Here is a 14,944-nt window from a genome sequence, read left to right on the forward strand (position 1 = left end):
CCCATAAGACCACTCTTGTTTTGAATTTCTGAGTAACACTCCATCCAGTGTCTGGATTTTTGTAAATTTTAGGGCATTGTGCACTGTATGACTTATGCTAAGTTTATATGTCTTGTTCGCAATTCTTCTTTGATCTTATAAAGAGAAAACATTGTCTAGTTTTAAAGAGATTAATTGTTGCTTATCCTCACGCAGAATTTCTCTAAACAGACAGTAGAAGCAACTGCTGGAACATTCTTTGCAAGAAAGAGAAACAGGAAGTTGATTAAAATGTCTTCTCTGGCTATTTCATGTTAGGATAATAGAGATTTGTAGACTGTTATAGTGTAAAACTGAAAAATAAAATTATATTAATGACACTAATTAGCATGATCAGCTAAAGAACATTTAAGGAAGATCTGAGGCACAACACAAAGAGACCATTTTGTTACAACTGCAGTAGAAAATGGGACTAGACTGCGCACAGACTCATAAATAAACCTCTTAGTTCTCATTATTTCAGTGAAAGAGCTATTAAAAATTCATGCTACCTTGCATTATACTGATGACAGATATAATCAGTACTGTGTTGACCAGATGCCTGATTAATGAAGGAATTTTATTTGCCAACGTTAGGAAAGCATGTGAAGAAATGAATAATTGAAGAACTGATGTACACATAATAGGAAAACAAGTAGTGATTTTTGGAAACATTAGCTGGAACGTATCATTAGCACATCCCCACAGGGCAGTTATTGTTGCTGGCTAAATGTGAGATTGTTGAAGAACAGGTTCCTGCTCAGCAAAATTTTAAAAGTAAGCAGTAAGCAGCTATATTTTTTTAATATAAATTTGACTAACAAGAAAACATAACTACAAGCTTTTTATTCTTGCAATTTTCATTTAATAAGTAATACGTGAAAATCGTGCAATTGCAATGCTGTGCACAAAGCAGTGATGGAAGCCTCTCCAGTTTTGATTATTTTCTATTTATTGAGGCATCTTTACCTTCAATCCAATTTGAAATGAACTGGAAAAAAAATTCTGAGAAAGAGAGTTGCAAGAGAACAAAGATAGTACTGGTATGGAATGATAGCTACATTAGAACTGAAGGAGTTAATCACTACTTCCGAAGATACATCACTAATGACTCTACTGAACAACAGCAACATACTTAAAATTCTACAAATAAGTGTTTGAAATGAACTGGAGGGATTTTACTGGAAATTAAACAGCTGTTATAGGCTCTTAGTCCTTCTCAGTGTGAGGGTCATGGACCTGATCATTTATAACAGCTCCTTTGGATTCAGTCTACAGGGGCAATGATAGCGCATGTCACATCCAGTGAGTTAAACAGCTGGAAACACATTTTCTCAGAGATAAAAATATTAATTTCATTTGAAATAGCCCTTTTAAACAAAAAATTAAGACTCCCTAGCTTAGCTTCCTTAGACACCTGTAAAAGGGATCAAGTTCTTAGCCACTGTTAAAGGTATTAATAAAGCTGTTGGTGATCTAAGCACTTAAAGCAAATATTTGGCTGTAAAACAACACTCTTTCTTATAGAGTTAAATATAGGTTTTATTCCAAAAGATTTTGTGAAAAAAATATATTCTTATTAGGTACAATCTGTGACTGAGGCATGTCTTTTATAAAATTTAAAACCTGGTATTTTTTCTAATTGATTTGTTGTCCTGAAGCCACTACCAGAAAGTAACACTTTTGGTCATTTGATGAATGAATGCAATCAGTAAAGCATGTGAAAAAGATTTAATTGCCTGTGGCTAATGCAAGGCACTGATAACTGTAATGATACCCAGCCAATCTTGAAATGCAACATTTATTTGAATGGTTTTGTTACCTGGACAAGGAACGGTGCAGGTTTCCTCAAGTATCATCTTCTTATTACCATCTATAATAGGCTCTATTTCTCCACAGAATTCCTCATCTACTACTTTGCCAACATCTTCAATGGATCCATCAAAAACCACACAGGAAATGTTCCTCACTCGCGTTCCCTCTCCACATTGAGCATCCTGGGGAAGGAGGACATATATGGATGCTTGACAGAAGAAAGTGCCAGAAGACTAGATCTGAGCTATATGTCACTCTGTCTCCTATTATTTTCTGCTTAACTACTTATTCATTCTAGTGTGGGGGGAAAAAACCACAAAACATTGCTCTTTACTTCTGAAACAAACAAACCAACCAACCAACCTAAGAATTCTGCTGGCTGCTACCACTGTCTTAAAGTATGGAGCTAATTATGCCTTTGAATTGCAACCATTGCAGTATCTCAAGCGGAGATCTCTTCTAGGATGCCAATCTATTTCCATGGATATTCTTTTACAATAGAAGGATTTCAATTATTAGCAAAGATGCTGCTCGCGTACCAAAGTTTATATTTATACTTTGAATATCTGTAGGACATTGTTGTATCTGTTGACAAATATGAACTCTAAGAATAAATCTTTAGTTTTTGTATAAAGGAGATGGAAGCAAATTGTTTACAGTGTTTTGAAGCAGGTATCTGAGCATATCACAAATGTGCCTAGCATCAAAGTCCCGTATGGCTTTTACCTCTACTTTGCATGCAGACCATTGACCATATTGCCATCGATAACAAGGCTTTACTGGACAGGGTTTGAATTGCTCCATCTGAGAAGGACAAGGCCTTCCATCACCCTGAAATGGCTGATTTATGGTCCTTCTTCTGATCATTTTTCCTGTAAATAAGAAACAGCAATATAACTAACAACAAAGTGTTTAGACTGATTTATTCCTCAAGATGGTTCTACTTTGGTGAAAAGTGTGATGTTTGAATAAAGTAATTTTTTCCACATTTGATAAATTGGATTGCAAAGCATATCTGTTGGCTCTTGTCTGTTCTATGGATATATATTTTCCAAGCCAGACACTTTATGTTCTATCATTTGTTTGTACTGCAAGAAATGCAGGAGGATGTCTGATTAGGATTTCATATTGCTCTTGTAACAGCAAACAAAAGTAGTAATTTCTTAGTTCAGAAGCCTGGGGAAAACTACTCTTTCTGAACATGACAATATATTTGTGTCATTTCACTGGAGATTCCAGCTCCTCATCTGGAGTTTGCTGCTAGAAGAGACCAACATGTTCTGTTCTTCCCTGAGTTAATACAGAATCATGTGTCCCATGACTGTCTGATTCCAGCAACCAGGAACAGCTTGCAACTTTCCCTCACTGTCTGTCTGGATAATGCAACATGCAGATTTTGCAGGAGATGAAGGATTCTTCACTCAGGCCCAAAGAAAAATGAAATACAATAGGCTTATCCAACATTAATCTTCTCTTCAACCATAAGTAGCATGCTACCCAGCTTCACTGAGATAAGGGTTCTATTTCAAATATTTATACAAACAGAAAGGGGAAGACATTTTTATCCTTTTGGCAACTCGCTGCTTTCCTCTTGCAGTGGACATTAGACCATTATGGTTCATTACAGAGATATAACCAAAACTTTATTCCTGTGCCAGAAATCATGGTAAAGTGGCTGCTCTAGAGTTGGCACCTCACAAAGGTTTCGACAAAAGAAACACAGCTGTGGTATTTTAATCTATATATAGATAAATACATGAACCAAGTCCTAAATAAGATGTACATATTTAAACTTGTATACTGAGGCTTATAATAAATTAAGGCATTACATAGATTTATCTACGTAACACCCAGTGTTAGCTGGCCAAAACAATTAATCTTTAATTCCACATTTCAATCTGATGCATTTGGAATTGAACACCCTAATGATCATGACACGAATCTTTTGCTGAGAGCAAGCTACACAAGCCACGATGCAGCAGCAGAACTATATCAACCTCCCAGACAGCTGTGTTCACTGCAGCTAGCTAGAAAGTTGCTTGCAAAGTGGAGCCACCTCATTCTTGGATTCACAGCTGCTCCAACTGAGATGTCACAGGAGAAAAAAGATTTTCTTGAAAAGTACTGGAGAAAAAAACCCAAAGAACAGCAACAAGCATAATCCTTACATACGGAATTCTTCCTCAGCTTTATGGGTATCTGCATGGGTGCACAAAAGTTCAGCTCTGTGGTCACTGGGTTTATTAGATGCTTATTACTTATTGAAAAACAGCAGTTACTTCCAAATTCCTGCCTAATAGGAAAATTACAGCTTCAAGGCTTATATGTGATGTTGCCATCATCTGTTAAAAACACTGAAAATTTAAAAGCTGTTTTACATTACTATTCAAAATAAATTTTCTACAAATAAATTCTATACTTGGAAAGCACAGGGATTTCAGATAGTGACACCCCCCCCCCTTCACATTTTGAAAAGCATAGCAACAATAATTCTCACTCTATAGGGATTATTTTGAATATAGAAGTGTAGGTTATTTGAATGTATAAGTCTTGCTTTGAGAGAAGCTCAAAGAACTGAAACATTATTACATTATTAGATACTGCAGTATCAAATTATTAACTGTTATCATTAAAAAATCCATAGGTCTTTCTGTTGGGATCCTGAGGTGGCCAGAGCTTTCAGATGTTTTTGCCTAGACCTTTTCCCTGTGGTGCACTCCCCAAGGAACGCAAAAAGATGCAATATCCTTTTACTCTGAGACCAGAAGTTGAAACTGGATTCCATACATTGCCAACCACCCAATATCTGTAGTGACATACTCCAGACATGATTACAGAAGGAAGAGGCTTCATAGATGAGCTTCTACCCTTCTCTTTCAGTAGTTTGTGTACCTTAGTTGCCTGGCACAATGGTGCTTTCAGATCCTTATTCTGAGACATATCAGTGCAAATAAATAACAAGAGTTCCTCCATAACTAGAATGTGCCTTTGATATCCATTCTCTGATGCAGATTTAATTGAAAAAAAAAAATTAGATAGTGGTTAGCAACATTTTGGAAAAAAAAAATTGATGTGATCACAGTGAAAGTAACCTATCCCCCCATCCTTGTTCTGTGTTTAAAAATACAGAATGCCGAGGTGAGTAAATTTTTTGGTTTCAATCCTTGTGCTCTCCTCCAAGTTTAGTTGTTCTAAACTCACCACTCATGAAAATTAAGAGGAAATCCCTCCCTCCTCTTCCTCCCCCCACCAGCTGAAAAATAAATATTCACATCAGTGTTTATTTTTGTCTCAATATATCATACATTATATCTCACTTTGTTCCCAGAGTCAGAAACTATTCTGGGCCAAATTCTCATTATCTTCAGTGAGTACAGTCTCACTGAATCGTATTATTTCCACAAATAAGGCTGATTTAGATCCCTATCACTCTGCCTAGCTAGCTACATTTTCTAGTTCTGCAAAAAGAGATATTATTGCTTTTATTAAAGAAAAAAATACTCAGTCTTTAAAATACGCCAAAGGTACATACTGACCTGTAAGGCCACATGTTTGAGAGCACTCAGACCAAGGGGACCAGTCAGAGAGCTGACAGTTCACAGGACATTCCACCACACAGGACGTATTCATTTGCCATGTCTTCTCCAAACCAAGCTAAAAGAAAATATTCAATGGTCAGCACATTAACACCTGGTCTACGTTATCACTCCAGGTTATGCATTTGGACTCGGTGAATCTGAGACAACTAAAGCTTTAAGCAAGCATGAAGTCATTACTAAATAAAAAGTAAAACAATTAGGACATTTAAAAATCTCACTTCAAGACAGTCTTAATGCATATGCTGATTTTTAAATACATGCTTAAATCCTGTTTTCATCAATTATTTTCTAAATTAGAGCCTATAAATGGAGGGCTTCAGCTCTACAGTATTACTTTATACAATAGGTAAAGGACAAAGTAATTTATGAAGTATCAATAAAATACTTTGAAATAGGAATATAAAAATACTGAACTATCAACAGCTATTAACAGCTGAATTCAAGTGATGCTAGGAGCCAGATTCAAAATTAACAAAAGGAGGAGGATGAACATGCATTGGAGAGTCAGTTTATTTGTCAGAAGATGTTGCAGATGCTAAAAGTTTACAGGAGCTCAAGAGAGACTGAACAAGTTAATGGAAGAGAATTCTGAAGGTTTAAACACACAGAAACCACATCGGGCAAATGCAGTCGAAGAACTGAAAACAGGTGGAGGCTGCAAGAGGAGTAGATGGAAACTCATATATGTCTATCCTCCTTACTCTTCTTTAGGCATCTGCTTATGCCTCTCTCTTGTTTTTTTTTCCTAATATGTTGTGTAAGTTTATTATATATATTATGCTATCCATTCTACTGTATGCAAAAATATTGACATGACATTGACAATGATTTGTTCTAAAAAATATAGCTTTGCATGTTTTTCTGAAAAGCTTTGCAAAAAGCAGATTCCTCTAACATCCCTAAAGTAAAAGCTGGAAATGCTGGAGGGGTATGAGAGACACAGAAAATAGCCAGACTCACATGTTTTCCCAAAAATACATTCTGTACTGAGCTATTCTCTGGGCAGAAGTCAGCCTAACACTAACAAACGATGGAACCCCCCAGGGAAGGAAGAGTTTTATGGCCATGCTTGGAGACAGCACAGTGGCTACATGGTCCTTTGGTCTGATCCTGTAAAGCCATTTCTATGTTCTTATAAACTCCCATGCTCCAGATTTTCCCCATCCAAGGAAGAAAAGAGATATTCTCACTAACACACATGAGAATATATGATGCAAGATGGAATACAACTAATGGCAAAAATATTAGCATGACAATAATAATCCCTGCAGCCTGCACAGCTTCAGAATGAGTTAAAAGGATAGGTTGATTATAATGTATATGATATAAAACATGAAAGAAAATCAATCCTGCCAATATGAACAGATCTGCAGCTTCTCAGCATAAAAGATTGTCCTCTTCATTGTCCCTCACCAGTGGACCTTGATCATCATTGAGGCCTTTCAGAATCCTAGGAGGTTGTGGATATCTTTAAGTAGATAACATCCCCACATATGTTTAAAAAAAAAAAAAAAAGCACACTAGACATTTCAAAACCTATTAATTTTAATGACTGGAAAGGTTAATGACATAAAACCAGCAGTTAAGACTTTAAAAAGGAAATAAAAACACTATTTCCTACTAAATGCAAGCATAGAGCAATAATTAGGCACAACATTAACATGTCCTCCATAAATAAACTACCACAAGCACTAGAAATGCCTCACCCTGATAGACTCACTAAGTTTTAAATTTGCATTTGCAGTACCATTTATTAAGACAAATGAGGTTTTAGACCTCTGTTCGGTTTTATACATCAAAGAATGAGTTCTTGGCTTTTCTCTGTGGTACAGCATAACCTTGATTATTCAGCTATTGCACACAGGCAACACCTGAAAGCTTTGGATAATCTGGAATTTGGATAATTAGGAAACTAGAGGACCATCTTTAAAGTCTATATTTGGGTCAAATCTTCTGAGCAAAGGCTTTAAAGCCTGCTGAATTGATTCCTGCCAATTATAGAAACACGATTGCTCTCTTTCAAGACTGGCCTTCTCAGCTGGACTTTGGCAGCTAGAGAAGGAAAAGCCCAAGAGAGATATTAAAGGTGAAGAGGAGAAAGCTGAAGGCCAGATTACCCACAGTGATCTGCTATTTGTATGTCTTAGGTACTGATGTGCTGCTAAAATAGATTTGGGGAACAACTGGCAGGCTGCAATTTGATATTAATCACATATTCTTTTCTCATCCCTCTCCTTTCTTTGATTGATGAACCACAATTCACCTTGAAGAGCTTAGAAAACATTTGGAAAAGTGTTCTGTAGCTCCCTTACCTGAAAGACCCTCTGTTCTGGATGAGTTGTGGTTTCTGATTTGAGAATGACAAGTACTGGAGGAGTTACACCGAAAGCTATCGCTGAGCACCCTGTACTTCTAGCCACACACATGCGGGGCAGCAGACTGCCAGACCAGCATGCTCTATAAACCCTGTGATCCACAAAAAGTGTCTGCATTTGTTTATAGGAATGTTTGGCACTGCAGATTAACCTCTGCTGGAGGTTAATCATGTAATCTGACAAGCAGACTATTTGCCATTAAAGCAGAAAATTTTGCTTTCTAATGCAGACAAAACTGCTGGTTTCTAGGCTTTTCTGATCTCTAATTGAAGGTAAATGAACAAAAATAGGCCCATAAATATGAATATGACCAGGATCAGCTTGCTTTAGGTGATTTGATTTTCAAATATTCAAGGAAAAGACAAGTTGAGTTCTTGTGATGTGCTAATTTTGTAGTTAGAGACCAAGTAATCCAGTATTACTGTGCCTTGAGAGTTTGAAGGGAACTATGTTAACATAATGAGGACTTGGAAATAAGCTCTAGAAATTGATTTATCCTGGCAGCAATCAGGATGACTGGCTAGCTTCTTTAGCTGATTGACTGAAACAAACACAAGATCATATGGGTGCATTAGGAAACCAGAACACAGGGGCTCGGAAGCAATGTTAGTAATTAACTATGCTGATGCTCATACCTGGAGATGGTAATAGTCAAAAGACAGTGTGAAGGGATTTTTTGTGTATGGCTTTTATTAGTTTCTTGAACCCATATTATATAGGAACTCAGACATTGCAATCAGGTGTCTTCATTTCTTAGGGATCAGGATAGGTTTAGCTATTCTGATCTCTCTTCTTCGCCTATAATAATGAGTCATAATTCTATAAATGTATCTACACATAAATTAAACAAAACATTTGTTTTATTCACACATCTAGTATAGTTTTATTATAGCCCAGGGGAAATTCCATTAGCTAAGTCATTACAAAATTATTTCATCTTTCTCTTATCAACTTTTCTAACCACATGCACGTTATTTTGAACTTCACTTAATCTTTCTGCGCTGCCCCTATAATGCAAAAACACAGCAAAAAAACCCCACCCCGAAGGATCATCTGTGATTACATTAGTAAGAAGTACATAGCATGTATTCACATTTTGATAATTTCTTGAATACTGTCCTCTCATGACCTGGAAGGTCACAGAGTTGGCTTTCACATTTTTAGAGTGAAGGGTCCGGTAAGATCTGACCAGCTTGGCTTTCTTGTTAATCAGGTTAACAGGTTTTACTCCTCATAGTTATTGGATCAGCCTTTGACCTTGTTGCACCACTGCTTACACATCTATAATTCAGCAAATAGTCTTAACAGTATGACTGGGGAGTGGATCAGAGCTTTCTACAGGAAGGTATATCTCTATATGGTCTAGCAAATCAAAAGGGCAAATAAGACGTGTCACAGTGGTTGCTGATAAAGCCAGGACCCCACTGCATCAAAGTCTGTTGGCCAGCCATTTATGGCAAGTAGCTTTTGAGATATTATCTAGTTGCTCTAAGTATTTCTCTGAATAATAAATTTGCATTTCTTAAATGCAAGAAAGCTCCAGAGGTTTTCTGCAATGAGATTTCAGTGTAAAATGTAATAATTTGTTCTAAATGTTGCTCAAAACCTTTGGTTAACAACAGGAATAATTTCTTGGCTTTATGGTAAAAGAAATATATTTCCCCTTAAAGTCTAATAAAGCATATTTTTCTCTATTAAAATATTCACGTGGATGGATATTTTATATCATGTCTTGGTATGAATTAATCAATATTTCAGTCTCTTACAAATAACCTGAGAGCCAATTTTTTTATTTCTTTTAATGCATTAAACCATTAACAGAATGCATTAATGCATTCCTCTATTAACTTCACAGAAACTTGCTGGTAGGTAGCCAGATCCTGAGTTTTCTCCTGAGACATAAACAATCAAATTATTAGATCTGATTACAAACCTAAGAGCTGAAGGAGGAACTTCAAAAAACTACAGGAGGAGGAACTACAAAAGTAGGGTGCAAGTCTCAGCTGAAGCCTCCTGCCTTTGCTAAGAACTTATGGATTCAGGAATCCAGGATGTCGGAGGGGGTGGGAGAAGCCTAAGCAGGTCAGATACAGCATTACAAAACTACAGTCCAAAGTACATGATGAGTTTCCTGATGCCCTCCACTGCTGATGAGACTATTCTCTATGGGCATGTCCTGAAGAGCAGCTACTAGCCAGGAAGGTCCAACAAAAAAGGTGTTGGTACCAGAGCTGCTGTGGAGGCCACTCCACCTTAGTCCCCGATTGCAAGTCATTTTGTTTCTGATGTCAAGGTGGTGGGGGAATGGCAGCTGAAAGAAATTCAGTTACTTTCCATCAGAAATGTATGTAGGATTGCCCTTAATGTAACACTTGTGTCATCTCCCTGTTTTTGTTCACGTTGCTATCTCCATGCAATTGAAAACATTAAGACCAACACACAAAATGTCAGAAAACCAGTGCTGTCAGATTTGAAGTTAGTTTGAACATTTGCAAAATGGCTCTTTCAAAATTTAAGGACTGCTGGTTAGTTCTCCATATATGCTCCTATTTAATATTGCATTCATGCTGCACATTTTTTCACACTATCTTGGGCATCTTTTGCATTGCACAGCTGGATACAAGAAGTTAGCATTCAGCCCAGCTGCAGAATGGCACGTGAGAAATATTTTCCAACACATTGAGTAAATGATTGATGCTGGCAGCTGTCCAAGGCTCCATGCAGAAATTGTATCAAATTAGAACGATGATTAGTGTTCTGATTAAGATTTATTACCTTTATTCTACTTTATTAATTATTGTTTCTAAGTAATTTCCTTCAGGACATAATAATTAGCATACATTCACAGAGGCACTTAAAAGTAACCGAAGGAAATTGTATAAAAATCACTGTTGATGGCACAGTTCATTTCAGAGGTACTTAACAATCCATGAATAGTGTTGCAAAACATCTGGTGAAGATGGGTTACATGCCATATAGCTCAGTTGGCTCACCATTAATTAGCACCATTAGAAGGGTTCTTCCAGGTACCCACTCACCTCTTCACAGTACTTCAGGTCAACCGATTTGCCATCACTGCGAACACAATCGAGCATCCGTGTTTTGATACCATTACCACAGACAGCCTTCTCGCTGAGCTGACATGTGCTCCAGTCTGGAAATAAGGAATTCATTAGCATAGCAGACATTTTAGATAAAACTCATCATGATCCAATCACCCACCTAATTCTAATTCTGATGGCCTAAACTAATCCTCACAAGCAACTTTTACACATGCAAAGGCTCATGGACCCCAGCTGCTACACATTTTTGGAAACACTGACTTCTACTGCAAATAGTCAGAGCAATGGTGCCTTTCTGAAAAGTTCATATTTGTTTTCATCTGCAGGATATTGAGCAAATCACAAAATGATAGGAGAAATAAATTTCTTGGAGTTACATCATGCACACTTCACCCAAGTTGCAAAGCCTCCAGTAATATTTTATCTGGATCAAATAGCCTGAATCAGTTTTCAGTACAAGCTCCACAGCTCCTCCCAGCTAAGAACAGAAAGCTGAAAAATCTGTCCTGCATGGTGAATGGAAGCAAGCCATAGTCCCAGGCTGTCACTAGAGCATAACATCACAAATACCTGTCACATTGTAGTCATAGTGGTAGCAGTTTTTGTTCAAAGTGCAGACTTCTGTCTCGGTGGCAGCAGGACAAGACTTTCCGTCATCTGGTTGTCTCAGGGATTCAGCTGACCTTTCACGGACACTACTTCCGTTGCATGGCTTGAAAGCGAGATTGGACACAGCTTTGATATTTCGGCACCCTGATACCTTTTCATGCAACATTATAACAACCTTTCAAGTAATCCCTTCACAAAACACAAATGTAAAATAACAGTCTCATGGTGTTGTGTAAGAGAAACCATTTCCTTGTTTCCAAGAAACCAACTATCCTCTAACTTGGTAACACCTCAGTACTTTCCTAACTGGTTCATATTTCAGTACTAGTGCTCTGCAACTTTTTCATTCATAAACTGGATATTGAGATGCTCACTTTCCAAACACTATAATGTAGTGCATCAGAGCCTGAATACTCAGAGGTCCTGAAACAATTTTTTATGTTTGGTTTGGGTTTTTTTGACATTTTGTTTTGAAATTGCTGGCAGGAAGGAGAGAGGAGACCCAAAATTATCTTTCTGTGCTCAGCCTTTATCTATAGTCTTGATCTACAGACTTTGCTCGTTACAGGATAGTGACATTTTTAGTACAGTGACTGCACTGCTATGGAGAGGCTCACAGCTAGGCTCAAAGACGGACTCACAAACCACTTCCAAAGTTATTCCACCACACAGAACCCACCCCACACTGAAGAAGGACCACTGGGGACATTATATTTTGTGTTTTGGAACAATTTCCACATAATGAAAAATACTGGCACACTTTATTTGCACCCAGCTATCAAGGACCCTAAAGATGACAGTAAAGATAGATATTTACACTTGTAATCACTGCTCAATTCAGCATCTTTGCACAATATGTCTTGTATACATTTTTAAAGTATCCTCCTAAAACTATAAATGTTACACTTCAGTATACTTCTTACCAGAGAACATCGAGACCATGATCCCCATTCAGACATAACACAGTCCTCAGGACATGGTAACGTGCATTTTCTAGCACCAAGTGGCATCTCTTCAGGATCACACAGGTAGTCCTCTACAGTGTCAGAAGGACCATCCACAGTGTTTAGCATGCACCTGGAAAAAAGAACTGCACATAAACTGCATTTGCCGTGGATTTTGTACAGCAACTGTGTTCCACAGTATTCTGAAGCATTTTAACATTTTGTCAGCACATAACAATCATGAAGTAATTGAAGTAACAGAACTAAGTATTGATCTGTGAATATGCAAGAAAAGCTGAAGAGCCAAAAATAATCCCCGTTTTTACAGATGACAGCCATATAAAGAAATACACAGAGTTTAGACAGTACCTATCAGTGATTTGCTAAGATTTTCTGGGCAGGTGATCTACTTGACATTAGGTTACCTCTAAGCCAGAATAATGCAAATCATCTATAATTTAGATGTATTTTGTGCATGCTTCAAATGATAATTTTAAATTTAGAAATATTGAAACTTTTTAAATTTTATATTCTTAGTGTTAATCCCTAATTTACATAGATGCTTTTTAATTACCATATATTAAATTAGCAGCTAGAGGTCCAGTTAAGAAGAGAAGTGAATATGCTTAGCTTTGTAGAGCTGAAGACATCAGTCTTCATTCCACAGTATTTCTAATGCTGTGGCATCTACTGTTAACATATCCCTTCCACCTCTCAGCAGAAGACCACTAGTACGTGACTAGCATCATTTAAATTAAGGGCTTTGCATCTGTTTTCCAGAATTGCAAGAGAAATCTCATATCAATAGGAAGCCTTTCACACACAGATAAATACTGAGAGTTTCTTCCATTTGATCACATTAATTTTTTTGCAAATACCTTACATTATCAGACTCAACTAATTATTGAAACACTCTGTGTTCTAAGGTAAACACAAGAGATACAGCATGAGCATATATGAGCTTTGTGGAATTAGTACTTTAATGGCATTATGTTATAATAAATGAATAGTTAGACGGTTTTAGTCCCAAAGAGCTGAAAACTTTTTTCTTTATATTTGATGGTAGTGTTAAAGTGCATTTTTCAACATAAACACTAATTAATTTTGATTTTTCATATTGCAGGTTTTTTTAGAGTATTCTTATGGGAATTTGTTTTGATGCTAATGTCTGAGAGCAGTTATGCATAGTCTTTCTAACTTCAGTCAAGCAAAGATTAAGACTTTGATTTTCTTGAAATAAATGGTTACCTTGAGGAAACAGTTCTATTGTGAACAAAACCACATAAATGTGCCAGTTTCTAAGCACTTGTGGCAGAAAAAAGAGAACATTTAGCTATAATTTTGGACCTTCAAACTGAATTCACATTATGCCTTATTATTCAGATTTACGATCTCAAATTGTGTGTCATTTTGCAGTTAGCCAATTAAAAAAAACAAAACAAACACCATCCAACCCAAACTCCATGTACTGCTTTACTTACCGTTGTACCACACCATGTGAGACTAATTTTAATTAACCTTTGATTAGGGCTCTAGGTTGGTGAGCAAGCATACAAGATGCCTAGATCCACTTCAATAAACAACAGAAGATTTCTGGATTTTTCTATTCCATTTCATTCACTTTTGCCTCTAATAAGCGTAACTATTATTCCCAAGTGCATATGTACTTAAAAGGGTTTTTTAAATCATAAGTTCATATAGAAAGAGGACCATTTCACCTTTCCGAAAAGCACTAAAATCATATATTGCAGTGTTTGTAGTAGTATAAGTACAATATGCATTAGTTTATAAACTAGGAATAAAGGTCTATATCCGTAACCAGTAGACAGAGCCATACTACACTCACTGAAGCTATTCTGATTTACATCAGCCAGGGTTCTGGTCCAGTATACTATGGCTGGACTTAACACTACATATTACACAGAATTACAGCAAGTTAAATACAGCCAGGACTGAAAGTAAAGGTTCTCTAAAGTGAAGGAGGAACAATACTGTTTTACCTGACTTTCCTTGTTTGAACACCTTCTCCACAGTTCTCTTTTAAGTCCACATTGGTCACCTTGCAGACGCTCCAGGGCTCGGTAACCCATACATACTGGCTGCAGTCACTGTGGCAGGGGACTACCTCATATACCTGGAATCCACATCAAGTGTCAGTTTTGTTGCCCACAAGTAAGATAAACATGCAACAGTGATCATGCAAAAAAAGGTTAATGCTCTTTTTGGTAAGAATAACAAATGTAAACTTGCTGATTTAGAGGCTGTAGTAATAATACAGATAAAATACCTGATACAAAACTATCGAAATAACAAAAAGTCAGAAGTTAAGACATCTAAGGACAGATTCCCTGGTTTTCTCTGCCACTAAGCCCATGCTATGCCATTTCCACCAATAACATCAATACGACTAACATAAAATCTATTAACTAGGCTAGCTCACGAGTATACCTTTTAGAAAAAAAGCTGCTAAAACTCTGCTAAAACTTTACTTCCATCCTTCACATCTTTCCTCAGCTACTCCA

The 14,944-nt window shown here is 36.9% G+C and overlaps 1 protein-coding gene across 1 annotated transcript in view; it reads right to left on the reverse strand.

Moving 5' to 3' along the window:
* THSD7A (thrombospondin type 1 domain containing 7A) overlaps window positions 1-14,944 on the reverse strand; it is a 208,456-nt gene that overhangs the window by 10,412 nt on the left and 183,100 nt on the right. The window contains exons 17-23 of the mRNA XM_075705432.1: window positions 14,423-14,556; window positions 12,402-12,555; window positions 11,440-11,581; window positions 10,846-10,961; window positions 5,370-5,487; window positions 2,560-2,705; window positions 1,841-2,015 (exon numbers count right to left, since the gene is read on the reverse strand). Of these exons, the coding sequence (XP_075561547.1) occupies window positions 1,841-2,015; window positions 2,560-2,705; window positions 5,370-5,487; window positions 10,846-10,961; window positions 11,440-11,581; window positions 12,402-12,555; window positions 14,423-14,556 (985 nt within the window). The remainder of the gene's footprint in view (window positions 1-1,840; window positions 2,016-2,559; window positions 2,706-5,369; window positions 5,488-10,845; window positions 10,962-11,439; window positions 11,582-12,401; window positions 12,556-14,422; window positions 14,557-14,944) is intronic.

The sequence above is a fragment of the Pelecanus crispus genome, chromosome 2 (genome assembly GCF_030463565.1).
Source record: "Pelecanus crispus isolate bPelCri1 chromosome 2, bPelCri1.pri, whole genome shotgun sequence".
NCBI classification, from domain to species: Eukaryota; Metazoa; Chordata; class Aves; order Pelecaniformes; family Pelecanidae; genus Pelecanus; species Pelecanus crispus.